We start from the raw sequence: 20773 nt of genomic DNA on the forward strand, positions 1-20773 counted from the left end.
GCCCCGCTAAGGAGGCTGCATAGCAAGACTTCATGAAGGTGCAGGTGTCATGACATGTAGGTGGAGGTGTCACAATATGGGGGGGGGGGCATTTTGGGTGGCTGCTCAGGCTACCAAACCATGTTCGACATAGCTGGGTAGTGGGGACTCCAAGGTGGCTGTGGTAAGTCTGCTTCAGGGTCAGAGTAAAACTGCCCTCAGTTAATATGCATAGGGTTGCACTGCAAATGGGCTACTCATCAAGATCATGAACTATAACATGAAGGAAGTGGTAACATTTTAAGTCACTTTTTAAAGGAATGGTTTGCTGCCTCGTGACTACCACCATTTTCTGCTATAGAGCTCAAAGAAAGATTATGTATAAATAATGTGGAAAGGGAAGGAGACACGTATGCTACCTTTTGTGGGGGGGGGGGGGGTGGCTGGAGTTTGGTCGTTCTCAAACTGACTTAACTTGCAGAATTGTTGGTTGTGGAATAAAAATACATGGGAAAATCACAGTGCTCTGATAAGAATACAACTGAATGCATTTGTATTTATGACAATATTTATTGCTATTGTTATTGTTGTAATAACCATCACCACACCAGCAATATATATATGGCCCTTTATATGTTTTACTCCTCACCATTAAGGATCTGCATAAGATCAGCTTGGTGTTCCATATTTGGCGGATTCGGCTAAAACCGGCAACCGAATCCCCAGATACAAGGTGGGCGGGTGGGGCAGCCAGAGACCGGCAATAACGGGACATGTGGCAGCCGATTTTTGGCTGTATTTGGCTGCCACGAGAGAAGAGCAGCCATACATGGGTTTTTCCTATCCCCCTTTTGCCTTGCCAGAGAGATGTGCTAGCTCTGTGTGTCTCTGTACCGCTGTTTAGTGCTTATGGAATGGATTGCTTTTTGAGGATTCTTTTGTCTTCTGCATGACATTTTCTTAGTTAAATATCTTTCAGTCCTTATTTTACTAGTAATTCCATCAGGGAGGAGTAGGTGGGAGCCTCCTCCCTAGCAAAATTACTATTAAAATAAAAGAAGGACAGAAGGACTCCCCCCCCCTTTCACCTCTTTGACTCCTGGTCTTTTCTATGCCCTTCCCAACCCTACCTTCTGACTTGTGTGCACCTGCAGCCTCTCCAGCAGTCTCTCTCTTACAGCCCTTCTTGTTAGTTCACTTCTTTGAATCTCTCTTTCCTTTAAAAATTCCTAAAAATCAGTGGATGACCAAAATGTTCTGAAACTTACTGGGTTTGCGGTGTTAAATGTGTCCTCCAAGCATGGACATTTTCATCCCCATAGCCATAGATGAGAGAAAGAGAAGCCTTGCCATTTCCCCTCATTGAAACAAATGGTCAGAGCTTCTACAAAATGGCATTTCCCCCCTCCCGATTTCAGGAACTTCTAAAAAAACAAAAACAAAATGGGAGCCTAGCCAAAAACAGGACCAAAAATGGGATGTGTTTTTCCCAAATGGTACATCTCTACTCACCATTAATCTCCGCAACCAGCCTGTGAAATACTTTAGTGGGGTGAGCGATTCATGACCTAGCAGAGATTAAACCTGAACCTCTTGTGTTCTAGATCCAAAACAGTGATCACTATGCAATGCTGGCTGTCTCCAACATCTTGTGCTTATGATCAATATTAGCTGCATTCGTACTTAAATATAAGGAACCCAACCTGCCCTTCTAGGATTTATCTATTTGGAGACAGGGTTATCTTGACTGGATCTTCTGAAGTGTTTGCTCCTTAGTCATCTTTCTGAAACTGGCTTTTTTGTGTGTGGGAAGCCCTGGTACATTGTCAGGGCAGGGCCTTGAGGAGGCTTCTGTTATACTGTGACTATCATTCTCTACAGATTTGTAACTTCTCAAGCCCATCAGGCAATAACTGACAAGAATGTGTGAATAGGAAGATTTATTTCTATACCTCTCCTTTTCAGTTTTTGTTTCCAAAATCTAATTTGCATCCTAGCTAAAAAAGCAAATCAAAAATCTTTTATATGTTTCTTAATGGATTGCTATGGAATATAAACCCAGAATGTTAACTGAGTCCACCCATAACCAGATTCAGGGTCTTGTCCTTGCTTTCTGAGTTTTCTTTACCCAAAATAAAAACATATGATGATATTTTAGTTCTGGCCATTACATGTCACCATCCTGTTAGTGAAATGGATATCTCTGTGCAGAGAACCTGATAACGCATATCCCAACTGGCAAACTATAGAAAGGACAAATGGAAGGATATATCCCTCATACTGCTAGGGAGCTCTATAATACGGAAAACATTGTTACCTCTTCTTCCAGTCTCCCCAAAAATAATGTAGAATGAAGCCTATACATAAACATTGACATGAACACCCACTTGACTGTTGACAAGAGAGGAAAACTGGAAGCATGAATTATAGAGTTAGAAGAGACCTTGCAGGCCATCCAGTCCAAACCCCTGCCAAGAAGCTGGAAGATTGCATTCAAAGCACCCCCAACAGATGGCCATCCAGCCTCTGCTTAAAAGCTTCCGAAGAAGGAGCCTCCACCACAGTCCGGGGGAGAGAGTTCCACTGCCGAACAGCTCTCACAGTGAGGAAGTTCTTCCTGATGTTCAGGTGGAATCTCCTTTCCTGTAGTTTGAAGCAATTGTTCTGCGTCCTAGTCTCCCGGGCAGCAGAAAACAATAATGCTCCCTCCTCCCTTTAACTTTTCACATGTTTACACATAGCCCTCATCATGCCTCCTCTCAGCCTTTTCTTCTGCAGGCTAAACATGCCCAGCTCTTTCAGCTGCTCCTCATAGGGCTTTTTCTCCAGACCCTTGATCATTTTAGTCACCCTCCTCTGGACAGCAGTGAGCTGTTCAATAAACTTATAGACAGCAGGGAGATGTAAGTTTGGCTGAACTGAAGTGAATGATCTCTGACTTGTTTCCTTTCAGCTTTGGACCCAGTGGGAGATAGGAACAGGCTTTTAGGATGCTCTCCCTTCCATCATGTACAGTTTGCAAGGTGGGATGAAGAAAACTGTGTTGGTGATTACTGATCTTACAGATGATATAGACCTCCAAGTCCTTTTTTCCTGGCAGCTCCATAAAGGTGCCAGACAAGAAGAGCCTTTGTTCAGACAGAAGTCTGAGATTCTGGCACACAGTTGCTGCCTAGTTGCTTTGCCTTCTGCTTGTGTGGAGCTGTTAGGCAAGAACAGAACCTCCCTGGCAATAGCCAGTCTTTTAAGTCAGAAGTGAGGCTGTTAAATCTGCTTTAGGTTTGTTGCTTTCTTTTTTCTAGAATCCAATAGTACATTTGTCAGAATCAGGTGCCAAAGGCATGCACATAGAATTAAAGTCCAAGGTAGTTCTCAGCTGTTCTGAGTCTGGTTATTTTTATGATCTGAACTGCACTGAACTGAACTGATCAATCAGTCTATCTATCCTAAAATCACAGCCCATTCATCCAAAACTCATCTTCTGGTTTCACCAAGCTTTCTTCATTGCAATACATTTTACTTAAGGTGAGAAAAAAACCTAATGTCAACCAACGAAACTCATAGAGAGGACAAGTGCAGTGTCTAGAAAGGCTTTCAGACATGGATACCTTTGTACTAAAGACCACCACAGAGCAGTTAAAAACAAATCTCTCTTTTTGAACCAACCTTTAATAAGTGTTGTCGAATGCTTTCAAGGCCGGAATCACGGGGTTGTTGTGTGTTTTCTGGGCTGTAAGGCCATGTTCCAGAAGTATTCTCTCCTGATATTTCGCCCACATCTATGGTAGGCAACCTCTAAGGATGTCTGCCATAGATGTGGGTGAAACGACAGGAGAGAATACTTCTGGAACATGGCCATACAGCCCGGAAAACATACAACAAATGTATAATAAGGCTGATTCAAATTGTTTTAAAAAAATAAAACTGTTTAAAAAACAGTCATACTTCTCTTTTCCCTATCCCTGTCATGCTAAATTCAAGCCCAGTTAGGGCAGAACAAGCAATATAAAAAGGCTAGAACACAAATATAACTTACAAGGTTAGCACATATTTTAACACCACTATCTTGATGTAACAGAGTGTATGTTAAGGAGTAATGTTATTGAAGTAGAACAGGCTAGTCTGCTTCTGAGCTATTAAGTCAGCGTGAAAATTAAAACAGCATCTTAACATTTCCAACTGTCCTTAAAAACTCCTTGAATTAGTTTTGGTCTTTTTAAAGAAATAGATGATGATATGATTGGGGTAGGTTACTAAACAAGGAAAAGGAATACAAGAGCACCTGAAAATGAACAGAACTTGGGTTTCTTTCGACTTCAAGTATAGTCGCACAGCATCATCAAGCAAGAAAATATCCACAGTTTGGATACTAAACACAGTAGGAGGAATTCACTGGAAATCTAGTGGAATGAAAGATGCAAGAGATAAGAAAGCTGAAGTCCCTTCTTTATTCCTTGTGTTAAGGAAGCTAGTTACGTCAAGACAGCAGTGGAAAATTTCACCTACAGGTCCAGCTCACCACAAAACCTGTTTCCCCATTCTACATCCTTCTCTGTCAGTATCCCGCCCCCTTCTTGCTCCTTGCCTTTATAGGTGAAAACTCTGGCTTAAAAACGGTCACTTGCAGTCAGGAATGTGAGGTGCCTTCCAAGACAGGTCACAGTTCTATTGCATTTTTATCCTACTTACGTTCTTCTCTTTGGATTTGAGCCTCCTTAGCCTGACCCAACCTCATCTAGTGCCTACCCTGATTGCTGGAGCTCCTCTTTGCAGAACCACTGTAATGCCCATTTTACCATGTCTTCTGTCACTGAGGACCTCATCACATGGATGTTCCTCCTGTGTTCTGTTTTTGCATGCTGGTGAAACGGAGTCCCATGGAGCCCATCCCAAAATGCACAACCACTTCCAGTGGCCGCCTGTGATGCTCTGCATACTACAAGGGAGAGAAGACTCCCTTCTCAGGAGTCTTGGGAGTCTCGGGACTCCCAAGTCCTGCTTTGTAATGGTCCCTCACAGAAATCCTCTGATGTCTGCCCTTTCCCTCACATCAGAGCAATTGATCAATCTTACCCTACTATCAATATGTATAGGACTCGCAACCATCATGTGTAAATCATCTAGACTTCTGATGTCCCCACTGACCTGCACATCAAAATAATTGATCTTTATGTGACCTTCCTGTTTCCTGTCCCATTGAGACTGCACTGGGGGTGTTATAGTTAAGTAAAATGATTATGGCCTTCTTACAGAAAGCTGGGTTGGGGGGGGGGGGGGGTTTAAGGGAAAGTGAAGAGAAGATAGGTGAAGAATATGGGATGGCTAGTCATTCCCAAAGACAGACCCTACCAGGAGAGAACGAAGTAAGATGATTTTTCCACTCTTCCCAAAGCTTTCCCCAACTTTCCCCTGTTTCCCTGCTGCCTGTGTGATGAACTCCTAAACTCCCCCTTGTTAAATGTAAGGGAGCTTTGGCAACACAGAATTTGCTCTGAACCCACTAGACGGCCTTGAAAGTGCTTCAAAACATTGATAAATGCTGCAGAAGCTCCAGTAACATCTGGTAAATATTGGAGGTTCATTTGGAATACTCAGATCTCAATTTCCCACCTTCCCAAATTTAGAAACCTAAGCAACCATTTAGAATTTTTAAAAAAAGATTGATGTGAAGAAAGCCAGTGAAAATGGTAGTGAAGATCTTATGAGTTATGAATAATGGACAGGAGGAAAGGAGGGAGGGTTATCCACAGATGAAAGTAATCATGGTAGCAGGTGGCTTTTATGTCAGTGGGGTGGTGCATCTTCAATGGATTTTATTCTGAATGTTGTAATAACCATTCAAGGTGCTGGATCATAATTCCTCATTCCTGTGTAGGTCAGAATAAAACTCAGAGCAAATTTACCCCTTCATTAACATAGGAGCTCTCATTCTCCCGCCTTCACACACAGTGCTGTAAGTACGCGTTTGTTGTCTGTGTGTCTTTGTGTACATGTATGTGTGTGAATATGCAATATTATATTCCTTCTCACTTCTGACTCACTCACTGATAGTATGCAGGCCCACAAAGTTTAGCATAAGAGAGAAGGACACTTGAGCTAAAAGCTAAAATAATCCCTATTATCATAGAATAATACTCTTGAATCATCCACTTAGCCTCCCAAGCTGGTTATACTGATCTTCATCGCTTTGGGGATTTCAATATGCTCAATGACTTCAGTCCAGTCAGCCAAACACCATTTAGTTTGTATCCCTCTTCATATGAAAGGCTTTGTGCCAATTACAGAGATTTAAAATGTCTAACATAGGAAAAGGAACAAACCTTTTGAAAGGCAATATCTCCATAACCTCTCTTTCTCTGGCTTGTGAATATGACTGCATTTGTTCTTCTCCTTGCCTCTGTGGCAGTGTGCGCAGTGTTGCTTTTTGAAGGGTAGAGGAAAAAGAAAAAAGGTCCCATCAGCTCCTTGTTTTTAGACCAATGCCTAGGGACATAATAGACTTACTGGAGTTTCTCTTACTGGAGAGAGATAACTTAAATTTTGTAAGTGTAGTTGATGAAAACTTGGAAATTAAATATTTCTTCTCCCACAACTCACTTTTCTCTTTCCCCACACAATCACTAATACTTTCAGGAGTCTGGTTTTATTGTGAAGTTTGTTTGTGTATGGAAAGCACTTGCTTCAGAATTTTTAAAGAAGTCTTATTTTGTCAGGTGTGTTTCAGTGATGCTGTTCTAGCACATTTGGTTTCTCTGCCTCAAACTTTTGACTGCATCTCTTTTGTAGTAGCATTATTATATTGCCAAATCCAATTAGTCATGCTGTTTTCTGAAGTCATCCCATTCATTTCATGCCTTTGACTGTGAAATGCTGACATGGCTAATTCGGGAGTGCACTTTGGAGAAGTTACTTCTTGAACTGCAAGCCACCAGTCAACATGGATGATGATGGACCCCTGAGATTTGTAGTCCAAAACAACTTTTTCCCAAGCTCTAGCCAGAAGATACTACTTGCACTCTAAGTTGATAATTTTTTAAAATTTATGTCATAATGGAAGTAAGACCTACTGGACCATGTAGCAACATTATGTCATCCCATTTATGGCATAGGCCTTTATTGGCTGTGAGATCCTGTAAGTTTCTTTCAAGGAAAGAGGAAATGGTGTCAGAGCAACAAGGCTGAATTAGACTGAAAATTGAGGATATTCTCACAATCGCTACATTTCTATAGGAAACATTTATGAAAATGTTATTTGTTAGAGATTCACATTAGTTTATATTTGTTTTTAGTAGAGTAAGCCAAAAAAGAGAATTTCTATTATAAAATTACCTTTTAGTTGGCCAGACTTCCTGCAGAAATCTGCTTGAGATTTCAGTGTTGCCATATGGTACTTCACCTGTTTGATGACACACTCATTTAATGTAACTTTAAGCATTTATTATAGACATGCTGTCCTAGTAGCACTCTTTACACATAGCTTGATATTATAATGTATTTGATGGGATAAATTCATCTTTAAAATAATCTATGAGACAGGATATATGAAGAAATATAAAACAAAGTTTTTATCATATTTTATTGACATGTAGTTGACTATTTTGTCACCTTTTTCAGCAACCATGGCCACTTGAAGGGTGGATGTTGAACCCTTTCCTACATCTCCATGCCTTCCTTTCCCTGTTCCTACTTTTGCTGTTGTAATGTTTGTTATAAAATATGATATTATTCTGACCAGTAGTAAATAATAATGATGATAATGCCAGAGAAAGAAAAGGCAATAATGACGTTCTGAAGCTGGATGACAGACCTGGACTTTGGAGCAGCTGCTCCTGCTTCGGAGTTAAGGTTGCTTTTGGATGGAGCCATCTACCTATTCATTTTGTCACTTCAGCTTTCATTCAACCATTCATTAATTCATTCTCATTCATTCCTCTCTCTCTCTCTCTCTCTCTCTCTCTCTCTCTCTCTCTCTCTCTCTCTCTCTCTCGCACACACACACACACACACACACACAGTAGGTAAGGTTTCCACCTCCCCAAAATCACAAAAAAACTTTACTGTTCTTTTATCCAAAGGCTCTAGAAGTCCAGTTTTCCACCAAATGGAGGAAGGGACTTAGATGAAACATAACAAATTTAATCCTGCTTATCCTTTTCTTTCTTCTCTCTTTTTGAATATTCCTCCCAAATGGATTTGGAAAAGATGTAGGCCATAGCTGGTATTAGAAATATCCTCCCTTCCTGTATCTGTTTTGTTTTGATCCATTATCAGCTATGTGCTGCCAGTGGAATTGAGCTCTTATATGACACTGAGATACAGAACTAAATTGGCTTTAAAAGAGAGCGGCGACACCACTGCCTAATAAGCAGGGAGATTTGGATGGAATTGCTAACAGACTCATACTCCATAATATAGGCAATTAGTAGTCAATACCTTGGTTTTTCAAGGGTATGTATAGTCTAAGTCAGGCATAGGGCAAACTAAGGTTCAGGGGCTAGATGCGGCAACCTGGACACTTATCTCAAGCCCTCCTCATTTTCCCTGTTCTCTTGGTATAGAGACATGGTGGCCCACTGCGTCCTTATGCCAAAATGACGGGGGAGGCAGGCACGCAGCAGCAGCTGAGAGCCCTCCAGAATGCTCTCAGCCACTGTGTATCTCACCCTCCTCCTGGCATAAAGACAGGGTGAGCGGCCCCATCCTTATGCCAGGAGGGCAGCTCAAGGAAGGCATGTGGCAGCTGAGAGCCCTTCGGAGTCTGTGTTGCCCTCCTTCTGGCATAATGTCGAGAGGACAGCCCGAGAATCAGAGGAGGAAGATCAGGGCAGTTGCCGTGTGTCCCGCCTTCCTCCTGGCATAAGGATGGGACAAGCAGTCCCGTCCTTATGCTGGTAGGACAATCTGAGGATGATCCAGGTCTTGCCCTACCCCCTCCTGAGCCCTACTCCTCACAGGCCTGCCTCGTCCAGTGCGTAAACAGCCCCCCTCTCTCTCAGCCCAGCAAATGCGACCCCAAGGCAAAAAAGTTTGCCCATGCTTGGTCTAGGTAATGGTGCCATTGAGTATTCTTCTAAGGTATCATTCAGAGGGCTTCTTCTTGTTCCTCCACCTCTAATGCCTCCTCCTCCTCCTGCGGTTCAGGTTCTGCCTACTTTTGTGATTGCATCTTCCCTTATGAACCAGTGTGGGCCCTAAGATCTGCTAGGGAGGCCCTTCTTTCACTCCCACCACCATCACAAGCATGACTGGTGGGGGCGAGAGAGAAAGCCTTCTCGGTGGTGGCCTCCCTGCTTTGGAACTCCCTCCCCAGGGAGATTAGGCTAGCACCCACTCTGTCCACTTTCTGCAGGGACCTCAAAATGTGGATGTTCCAGTGCGTGTTTGATGATTAGGCCCCTGTCAATGAATGCTCATCCCAACTGCCATTACAGCAAGCTCAGCACTTTATTCCAGACTCAGCACTTTTTGCACAAACCCATGCCCAGCCCTCTACAATTTTTGATCTTGAACACCAATGACATCCCATGAGCCGGGAAGGGGAGGAGAGCAGAAGGAACTGTCTTTTGCCATTCTCTCCTGTTGAGGTCTGTCTTCTGAGATGGCCAGCCATCGAGGTCCATCCTTTCCCCATTTTCCTCCATTTGGGTTCCGTTTCCATGCACTGTGGAGTTCTACTGTAAGTTCCCTTACATCATGTGATGGCCTCTGTGGGACACCAGAATGCGTGGGATGTTGTCCTAAGACAAATATTGTCCTTTATAGCTAATCTTCAACTCCTTCTATTCCTAGATTGAGTCTTCTGTTGGTTTTGGAGACTCAAAACTGGCTTTTCTCTTCAAATTGCTTCTTTCTCACTTTGAGCCAAATGAGAGCAAACTTTTGCTCTCAGTCTCTGAAGTCCCATTTGCCTGTTTTTTTCTATGATGCATCATTATAAAAACATTTGCAAACAAACAAAACATAAAGTAATATGAAAAATTACCCATTCCATCAATTCAGTTAACTTATAGCTTATGACTCACGCTTGAATTTGGTCTATATTCACTGATAAAAAGAGAACGAGATGAATTTAGATCCACAGTGTAATGTCTGTAATTATGCTGTAACAACACGTCACACTTCATTCAATGATCTAAACATTTGTTCTAAAGATGGTAACGAAGCCATTGAAATCAAATGTTTTTGCCACTCCATTGGATTTTATTGCACGGAATGTGTCAGTTCAGTGAGTCCGCAGTGGAAGCTAGAATTTTGGTCTCTTCTGCTAGCATACAATTTGTAGCTGCAGCTTATCTTTCTCATGGTAAGAATTGATATGCCATAATTTGATGAAAATAATCTGCAATCCCAAACTAAAGAACATAGGACATTGTACACTATGTGGCTGATTAGAAGAAAAAGTAAGAAAATGAAGGGTAATACCTTATTTTTTGTTTTGTTTTGTTTGTTGTTGTTGGTCTTCAAATTGTACTGAAAGGAAATAGAATGTGGTTTAGTATATGCAGATTTACTCAACAGTGGGTCAGCTCATGATATCAGCCCCATTCCTTTTCCAATAGTGGCTTAGCATTCCTTAGCCTGGCTACAGGAGGATTTTCTACTTGGCAAGGGATAAGTTTTAACAGGTATCAATGCCATGCAGTGCAATCCTATGCATATTTACTCAAGTTATACTGATTAGAATGTGATTTATTCCCCAGTAACAGTGCACAGGATTGCAGCTTTAAGGTTAGATCAGTGGTTCTCAACCTGGGGTCCCCAGTTGTTTTGGGCCTACAACTCCCAGAAATCCCAGCCAGTTTACCAGCTGTTAGGATTTCTGGGAGTTGAAGGCCAAAAACATCTGGGGACCCCAGGTTGAGAACTAATGGGTTAGATGATGTGCCTACTAAAAGTACCCAGAGCCCCTTCTGATCACACTATTTTGGGCCAAAGGAGATTGCTGCTGACTTTGTAGCTCATCTGTGCCATTTTTAAGGTAGTGATCCAAAAGTAACATTTTGTTCTGTGTCATTGATTGGCATAATGTATTTACATTTGCCTCCTTTGCCAACTGATCTGTTATCCATCATCAAACAATCTGAGTGAAAAACTGGCAGCCCCAAACCTCATGAATACACAAAACATGAATTTGCTGAGAAATGGAAAATTGCACCCAATGCTACACTTTGCCCCAGTATTATGTATCTGGAATTTGAGAACATTTAAATCCATACACCTAACTACCCCAGCCCTAGCAACTTCCAGTTGTGTTGGGTGAAAATTCTCCCCATTCCATGTCAACGCATGGTGGGTGCCTAGATTGGGAAAGTGACCCTAAATACTGGATAGTGGTCCTGTTTCTTTTAATGACATTGATGACCGAAGTCTGTGGGTATTGAGAGTTACAGGCTGAAAATGCATGGAGGAGGGATGGATCAATTGCACAGAAAAGAATTTAGGAAAACCCCTTTTTTCACATAGTAAAGATTAAATCCAGCTATCTTACATTAGATGCTTTATTTTTTTTTAATTCATCGCTGTGCATTTTTTTATTTCTAACCATAGCCTCAAGGATGATGCCAGCCTTGTTCTGTGATTTGTCCCCTTTTCCTTCTCCAGATGTCCAAACGGATTCTTCGGACAGAGATGTTTGGAGAAACTGCCTTTGCGATTGTACATGCCAGATCCTAAGCAAAGTATGTTTGAAGACAAAAATTGCGCCATATTACTTAAAATCTCCTGGGAACAGTGCTGGATTTAGAATGGCATAGTGAGGGTATTCTTTTGAGTTAATATCTGGGCTAAGGTTTAGGTAATGCAGGTAAGGGACCAGCCAAAAAGCACATCAAGAGTCTTGAGAAGGAGCTAAGCTGGCATCAGAAAGGCCTCTTTTCAATCTGTTTCGATATCATGCTATCTTCTTTCTCTCTTTCTGGTTTTCTTTTCTTTTGTTAGGTGTCCGAATGAATTCACAGGGGACCAGTGTCAGAACTCCGCAATGGCCAGCTTCTCCAGTATGTCTCTTTCCAGTTCTCTCTTTCTGTGATTTGTCGAGGCACGCTACGGGACACCTTGAAAGCAACTCTTTCCCTATTTGGAGCTTTCCATCTTTTGCTATTTGTTTGAATGGTTATTGGTGTCGATGTTAATCTAAACCAGTGGTTCTCAGCCTGTGGTTCCCCAGGTGTTTTGATCTACAACTCCCAGAAATCCCAGCCAGTTTACCAGCTGTTAGGATTTCTGGGAGTTGAAGGCCAAAACATTTGGGGACCCACAGGTTGAGAACCACTGATCTAAACAGAACTCACTTTGGATTTATAATTCAGGCAAACAAATTTAAAGGGAGAGTGGGACCTGTTTATTTGAGTTATCTTGAATATTCCATTCTCCCTCAAGGAATTTGCAGCTGTAAACTAAAAAAAGAGGTAAATTAAATAGGGCTACTGAGTGATTCTTTAAAGACCATTGCCATATCCATGGAATTAGGCAATGTATAGCTTTGCAGCTAAAGAGGTATTGATAGAGCCAGAGATCTATCCTCTACTGCAGTTTTAATAGTATGTCCTTGGACTACAACTGCAAATCTAATATCTGTAAGGTCTGTATAATAGAATTTTTTGGTCAAGGATAAAGGGCTATTAGTAATTCTGACTCTAAAGCAGGCAAGGGCAAACTTGGACCCACCAGGTGTTTTGGACTCCAACTCCCACAATTCCTAACTGCCTACTGGCTGTTATCTTAGCTGAATTGTGGGAGTTGATGCCCAAAACACCTGGAGGGCCCAAGTTTGCCCATGCCTGCTCCAAAGTGTGGCTTTACTAATTCTCCCTGCTCCTTCTGTCGCACAGGATGTTAAGAAGGAGGTTTAATGGAACATGCCCACTTAATTTATATGTAGACCTAGTAACACACAGCATCAGTCTTTTCAGAGGCAACATAGGTTTTTACTTAGTTATGACCTTGGATTAACTTTTATTTGGGAACCAAGACACACTATAGTTCTGAAGAAAATATTGATGAAATGGTGGCATTTATCATAGTTTCCCCTAGTACCTTTCATTTCCACCTGTTAGAACTGGTGCATTTGTTCCTCCATAATTCTTCAGCCTAATCCAGCCATTTCTGTGCAATAAAATGAAGATTAATAGAGTTACTATGGTGGCTCCTGCCCAAGGCTAAACTGATTAATTTTGGGTATTGTTAATCATACTGTTGACTATATAAATCTATGGACAAGCATCCAAATGGGGTTGCATACAAAGAATTACGGTAACAAGTTCCAGGATATGGCCCAACACTGCTCCTGCCATTGTGCGCAGTGAAGTAATACTAATTTTATTAGACTTGGGGAACAAAAATCCCTGAGTGTAAATAAATAAAATGTTCTGCAAGCTTTGCATACCTGGCAAATTTTACTGCAATGCAACACTCTTTCACTAATGGTGTTTAGGGGGAGGAGTATAGAAGTAAAATAAACCTTGCCCAGGAAATCTCACATGCCTTATTACCTGATGACCAGAGCTTTAGAAGTGGGCTGCAGTCCATAGAAGTTTATGCTGTAATAACTTTGTCAAGGGGCCATAGGGCTCTGTTTTAGAGAGTGTCATTAATTATTTAAAAATATCAGCTTCTACTGTTCCAATATGTGCTTTGCTTGCTTGCTTGCTTTTAGAGAAGAGAAAACTAATGTTCAGGAATATTTTCTCTTTAATGCACCGTTACTAGCTTCTACAGACAATCAGGGGAGTATACGTACTTTGTGAAATTCTGAATAAAAGACTTATACGACTTGATGTCACATAAAAAAAATTAAATCAAAAGAGTAGAAGACAGTATTGAAATGAAGAAAAAAAACCATCTTTAAAAATGATAGAGAGCAGGAGACCAAAGGTAGTATTTTGGTTTTCCCATATAAAGATACAACAGTTGTTCTTATCTGACTTGAATTTGACTTGTGAGTCAAAATAAAAACAATGCTTAAGATGGAGTGAGAAGGTGCAGTGATGAGCTTCACCTCTGAGTCCCACTTGTATTCCCTTAAAGCCCCCTCTTCCACAGCTACCGGAAGCTCTATGAAACCCACTAAATGTAAAACAAAAACTGGAGCAATTTTGGATTATCTTCTTTCAACTAACTGCTGCAACCCCTATTGAAGCAGCTCCTCTGGCTGTTGATAAGCTTCTGGGCTCAATTCAAAGTGCAGGTTATTACCTATAAAGCTCCACATGATTTGGGTCCAGCCTATCTCCGAGACTGCATCTCCCCCTATGAACCAGCACGGGTTCTAAGATCTGCCGGGAAGGCTCTCCTCTTGGTCCCACCTCCGTTTCAAGTGCGGTTGGTAGGGACGGGGAAGAGGGCCTTCTTGCCCCCTGGCTCTGGAAGGCTGTCTCCAGTGAACTCAAGCAAGCCTCCACATTACAGCACTTTCAGAAAAAGCTAAACACTTGTCTCTTTCAAAAGGCCTTTGATAATATTTGGTTGCATGGTTTTTTTTAACCCATACTTTAAAATATTTTGACTCTATGGCTCTTGCTATTTATATGTCTGGTTTTAAATGTGTTACTGGTTTTAATGTTGATATACTGTATTGTATATGTTGTGTGGCACCATTGTGTGCTATTTGTAAGCCACCCCGAGTCCCTATGGGAGATGCTGGCGGGGTATAAATAAATAAATAAATAAATAAATAAATAATAATTATTATTATTACCAACAGTACAGTTTCCATTATCCAGACAGAAGCCAAAAGGAGACCTAGACAGAGAAGTGGGGGGGGGGGAGTTAAATTATTTCACCCTGTTCTCCTGTTACCCCCCTCCCCCTTTGTTGCTATCATTAAAACAACAGTCATTTATGACATGGGAACTGGGGGGATAACCAGTGAACATGGGAAAAATGATTTTCCTCCTTCAACTCCCCCCCTTAAAATGGACATCCTTCTCTGTCTAGACCCCCTTTTGGAATCCACCTGGATAATGGAACAGCACCAACACCACTTGCAAATGTGGTTACAAAAGTGTGTGGTCTCCCATTTCCCAGAAATTCAACCTTGCCCCATTCCTTAATTTCAATCATGAGTTGGTCAGAATAGATACACTGCATGAGAAGGGTAAAAAATAGACCATTGCTTCCTTTGCAGTTGCCCACCCCCGGTTTAATACTTTGGCCTTTTGAATTATAGCCAGAAGAAGCATTTATTTCATAATGCAAAGTTGCTTGCTGAAATGTAGATATATTAAACAGTAAGCAGCAGTAACTATCTTTGATATGTGGTTGCAGCAGTTTATAAAACATTGTTACAGCACTAAACATAGGAAGAAATAGAAATAAAGAAAAATAATTTGTGGACCAGCTAAAATGGGACATAAACCCATACTATTATATTTGTTCAAATTTAAGGTGCAATTGAATGTAAGGTGCACCCCGTTTTGAATTTTTAATTTTGGAAAAATGGATTTCCTTTGAATTTTAAAAATATTTTCCTCTTCATGAATAATACCTTGTTTTTGTCTTGTCCGCTTGAATCTTTTTTACTAGTTCTATGTCCCCATTGGGGAGGCGGGGGAAGCAGGACGTGGCGCTTAGCTCAGCCAGACTAGTATACTGTACATAGTCATCTGGCTGAGTCTAAGGACAAAATTTTGGGTGCTGACTGAGTTATTGAGGCTGGGGCCCTTCCTCCTCCCCCAGAGGTAAAACAATGTTAAAAAACTAAAAAAAACTGGCAAATCTAAGGGCCCTTCCAGACAGGCCCTATATCCCACAATCTGATCCCAAGTTTTCTGTTTATCCCAGATTATCTGGCAATGTGGACACATATAATCCAGTTTAAAGCAGAAAACCTGGGATATAGGGCCTGTCTCGAAGGGCCCTAAGACATCATCAATTATTATTTGAAACACAACACCTTGTTTTTGGGTCCCCTAAATGGGGGAAAGGTGCACCTTAAATTTAGTGAAATATGGTAATGAATTTTGAGGAACTGGGGAACTGAGCAAAGAGCTTCAAATACAATTTATATTTGTATTGCTTTTCAATGGCTTTTTGTTATCTTTAACTGTTTTTTTCAATATTATTTAGAGGTGAATTACATGTTTTACATTTTCAAAAGTTAATATAAAAAGACAAAGAAAATAATGTGTATATCTCTATAGATGCACATAAACATTCTTAAACAATCACTACATAACAAAATTATATAGTTTCTCCTACAAACATATATCTCTACTCTGATTAGATATGACTCTAAAATAAAACACATATAAATTAGTTTTAAAGCGGAATTACCTGCTTCCTTTTTGTTGGTTTTTCTATAAACATGTTTTTACTTCTTATATCCAGTAAATTTTTACAGTTTACTTCTCCAAACCTGTACATAGTTTCTTCTCCCTCAGATATCTATTGGTTTATTTTAAAAATGTGTCCAGTGATTTATCTCTTGACAAAATTGTTAATCAATTTCTATTAGTTCCCACATCTTCACAGTCCAATCGTCAATAGTTGGCATTTCTGTCTTTTTCCGTTGTTTAGCATATAAGATTTCTGCAGTATTTGTCCATGTCCCTTTATTATTTGATTTTCCAACAGTTCTAATAACATGAATTCTGGTTTGCAGTTAATTCTTATCTTAAGAATTTTCTGGATACCCCATGAATTTGTCTCCATTTGTTATTTACTCCTTTATATTTCTGATATTATTTTGAAGGCTTAAATGCCATTAAGAGATGAATTACAATGTAATGTTGTGGGTTTTTTTTTAACATATTATAGCTATATTTATTTGAGTCCCATTTCACAACTATAACAATATTTTTATAGTTACATAGTATTTCAGTTTTTCGTTTTTGGAGAAAGGACGGAAATAAATAAAGACAACAATAGCAAAATGGTTTTCTGGCAAATTAGTATTATAATGAGATTTAAGGACTCAAAAAGCAATATTTACATAGATTCTATATGGTCACCTTTTAAAAAGTATTATAATCTCATCAGACAGGCAAAATTGCCATCCTATGACATTTCCACTTCACTTGAGGCACAGAGCCTGCCAGCTCTCGTCTCACAATGTCGATATACTTCTGGCAGGGCTCCGTGCCTCAAATGAATTGGCAGTGTCACAGGAGGCAGTAACGGCAACACGGGAGGTTTCCCGTGTTGCATTGGAAACAACAGGGGAAAGTCAGGCTGTGTCACTTACCCCATGGGATGAAGTGAGGGAGAAGGTGGGTGAAGTGTTAGGCTACAAGTTTCCCATGCTGGGCCCTACCAGATTTGCCACGATACGAGACAAATTCCAGCCTTAATGTGATGAGGTCCTTCATTGCAATAACCTCCTATTCTTTTTTATTATTAGTTAAAGAAGAATGTTAAGCATACTGCATTATCCATTATGGTTATAATTTAAATGCTTTACGGCAATTCTATTTTAGCACTGACTGAAAAATAAGTGAATCCATGATTGATCTGAAACAAATATAGAAGATTACTTCTGGGGAATTAAAACAAAATACACACTATATGTTAAGTTGCAATATGGACTTTATAATGAAAAAATTATGTATTTTTAAAAAAATCATGAATTGAATTAGAAAATCTGAGTACTTTCCCCCATGTTCAAATAGGAGAACAGCAAAGAAGAAACTAGATGCATTTTGCTTGGTGGGCTTCTGTCATGTAGTCCTGCATTATTTATTATTATTATTATTATTATTATTATTATTATTATTATTATTATTATTATTATTATTATTTGAAACACAACAAGATGAGTCCACAACAGACACTCTGCTGGCTGTTGAATTGGATCACATGTTGGACACTTCCCAAATGTCTAGGACTGTGTGAGGTATCGGCGAATAATGCGAGCAGATCCCAGTAAGGTGGCCTTCTGCAGCTGGCAGTTGGTAATTTTGTCAGCGCCAATTGTGTTTAAGTGAAGGCCAAGGCCTTTAGGCACTGCACCCAGTGTGCCGATCACCACTGGGACCATCTTGACTGGCTTATGCCAGAGTCTTTGTATTATTATTATTATTATTATTATTATTATTATTATTATTAATGGTCTAATAGATTCTTGTAGGCAAAAGGGAGACAGAGTGCCAATGCAAAGTGGGAGAGGCGGGGGGTGGGGGGGGAGAAGACATTGTCCTCTCCTGAGGAGATGCTATGAGTGATGACTATCAGTAGTTTTGCACCCAGTGGTTGCCACCAAGACAAAGACAGAAGGGGGACAATAAGTGCCACCCTGTCTGTGGTCTGTCCGAGCCCAGAAAATAATAATAATAAAAACTTTATTTTTGTATCCCGCCTCCATCTCCCCGAAGGGACTCGGGGCAGCTTACATATGGCACAAAGTACCTAAAACAACACATAAAATAAACACACAGTACAATAGAAAATAAACCAGTAGTATATAAAACAACAATTTGAACTCTGAACATCACCCAATAACCTATAGTGTCAACTATAGAAGGTGGGATGGCTGTGAAAAATAGTCATGGACAGTACTGAATATAATTTGGCCACAAAGTACAAGTGAGCACAGGAGCTTTGAAGAAGTTCTGTAACAACCCCCCCCCCCCCCCCGCGCGCATCCCACTTCTTTAAAATATGGGACAGTGTCACATTAAGAGGCCTTAACAAGCATTATAATGAAAGTGCTCTGTACATCATGTGGATATCACAAAGTCTGCTCACTCCTGTCCCGCCGCATTTGACCCATGTAGATGAGCCTGTAGATCCAGTTGTTAGTCCCAATTACAATAAACCCATTGAACTAACCCTTGCATAATCCCACGGGTGCAACTCTGATTAGGACTTGCAATTGGATATAGGCCTAGGAATCCCTGGTGTGGAAAACAAAGAATTGTTTGTTGCATTTTATTGAAAACTAAGAATGTTGCCTTTGTTTTAAGTGAAACAACCTTTCATTCAGGAAATGTATGCTCTTGCTCTGTCGTTCCTGGTTTGAGTATGGAATGGTTAAGAAATCCTGATCTGTTGGGAAAAGAAAAGAAAAAAGAATAAAAAGGTATTGGTAGAACAAAACAAGCTCCAGAGCAGTTGTTACTTGACCCTGTGAGACCTCCACCAAATTACAAAAAGGTGCGAAGGAGGGAGCTTCTGCATTTAGTATTAGATTAGGACAGGTTTCTGGTTGTGACCCCACCTTTATTATTATTGCCAGGATTAACTCTCTATTCCTGGAAGATATTTCCTTCCTCTTGATTATGACTGAAGGGAAAACAAAACAGTAAAGCGATTAGCTTTCATTCTCTTTGGCAGAACCTGAATTCTGAGGTGTTGTACCGTCTTGTTTTGCCAAGTCTAATTTCATTTCTGTTCATCTTACCACTGTTACAAACTGTAGACTTTGAGGCTTAAAAGTATGTCTTGTTCGCCTGGCAATCAGTTCTTGAAAACCTTCCTTATTTTATGCAGTCAATTCTCCACATTTGCTGGGGTTAGGGATGCAGGATCCCCACAGAAGTGCAAAAAACAAATAAAAAAAACTTTTTTTAAACTTGAGAGAACACCTTTATAGGAATCTCCGGGTCATCAGTGCAACTCTATTGTCAACGTCTACTGGAAATTAACCACAGAATTGTGCTGCAGGACCTACGAATGCCTATAGTCATGTTATCTCTAGGAATTTCTAGGTCCTTCAGCACAACCCTGGGCTCAATTTCTGGTGGATGTGTGATGGTGGCGCACCTGGAGAGTGTTAGAGAGAACCTATCAATGAATAATCAAATTCGCAAAGGTGAAACCTGCAAATGTGGAAGACCAGATGTACTACTGTACTGTGGCTTTTAGATTCACCAGTAGATCAAAAATCCAGCCTGCAACCCTTTTCCTCAATATATGTGTAATGGGGAAACTTTGGAGTCTCAAGGTCTGAATTTTAGATCTAAACCCCACACAAAACAAAACAAAAACTATACTTCAGTCGGTCTTCCATTTCCCCCCAGATTATATCTTACTAGACAATACCTCACAAGGAAGGTATCCTCTTCTAATAAATGGTTATTTCATTCAATAAAAGCTTACTAGCTATTAGGGCTGTGCAAAATTATCACTAGTCCTTGTAAGTCAGATCAGATTTGTTAAATTCGTACTTACAATGCCATATATTACACATGGGAATGGGCCGCGCCAAAAACTTAACTTACCCAATACTTTTTTGTTTGAATTTTGTAAACCTCTGAAGCCTCCCAAAGTTAGTTTCATTTTTGAAGCAAAGCAAAACCAAAAAAGCGGTTGTTCTTCTTTAAATTAACGGCCTCTTGCCATTAGAAGAGGGAAGCAGCAGGGGAAGAGCAGAATTTGCTGGGAAATAGACTGAGAAAGCACAGAATTCTGGGAAATGTAGTTTGGGAAGGCGAGGAACCCTATGCCAGAGAATTCAAAAAGCCCTGCCCTAAACTACATTTCCCAGAATTCTGCTCAGCATCAGAAATCCCCAATGAGGATAGGGGCAAGATTTGTCCCTCTGTAGCAGCAGCCAGCCAGAATACCAATAAACAGTTGAATCTGCAAAGAGGAGCACTGATTGATACTTCTAGTAAGTTAATCTCCTTGTCTGCACTGGGAAGAAATCCTTAAATGGAAGTTCTACTGGTTAATATGATAAACATTCAATGAGATGGCTGTTGTGGCTTTTTTTTAAAAAAAGCCTTTTTTAAAAGAAAAAAATCAGTAAAATCAATAGATGTATGAATATGTCTGAAAGTAGGAGGAATGATCCCCTGTTATTTTATGTCATTGTATAGAAAATACAAGGAGATAGCTCTTCTAGTTTTTTAATGTT

The 20773-nt window shown here is 40.4% G+C and overlaps 1 protein-coding gene across 4 annotated transcripts in view; it reads left to right on the top strand.

Moving 5' to 3' along the window:
- The window catches only part of nrg2 (neuregulin 2), a 224051-nt gene that overhangs the window by 179351 nt on the left and 23927 nt on the right, over positions 1–20773 (top strand). For 3 of the 4 annotated variants that reach the window (XM_016993081.2, XM_062977889.1, XM_062977890.1), the window contains exon 5: positions 11917–11975. In XM_016993081.2, coding sequence (XP_016848570.2) covers positions 11917–11975 — 59 coding nt within the window. Of the gene's footprint in view, positions 1–11580; positions 11658–11916; positions 11976–20773 lie in introns of all 4 variants that reach the window. The other variant, XM_062977888.1, reaches the window with a different exon arrangement.

The sequence above is a fragment of the Anolis carolinensis genome, chromosome 4 (assembly GCF_035594765.1).
Source record: "Anolis carolinensis isolate JA03-04 chromosome 4, rAnoCar3.1.pri, whole genome shotgun sequence".
Taxonomy (NCBI): Eukaryota; Metazoa; Chordata; class Lepidosauria; order Squamata; family Dactyloidae; genus Anolis; species Anolis carolinensis.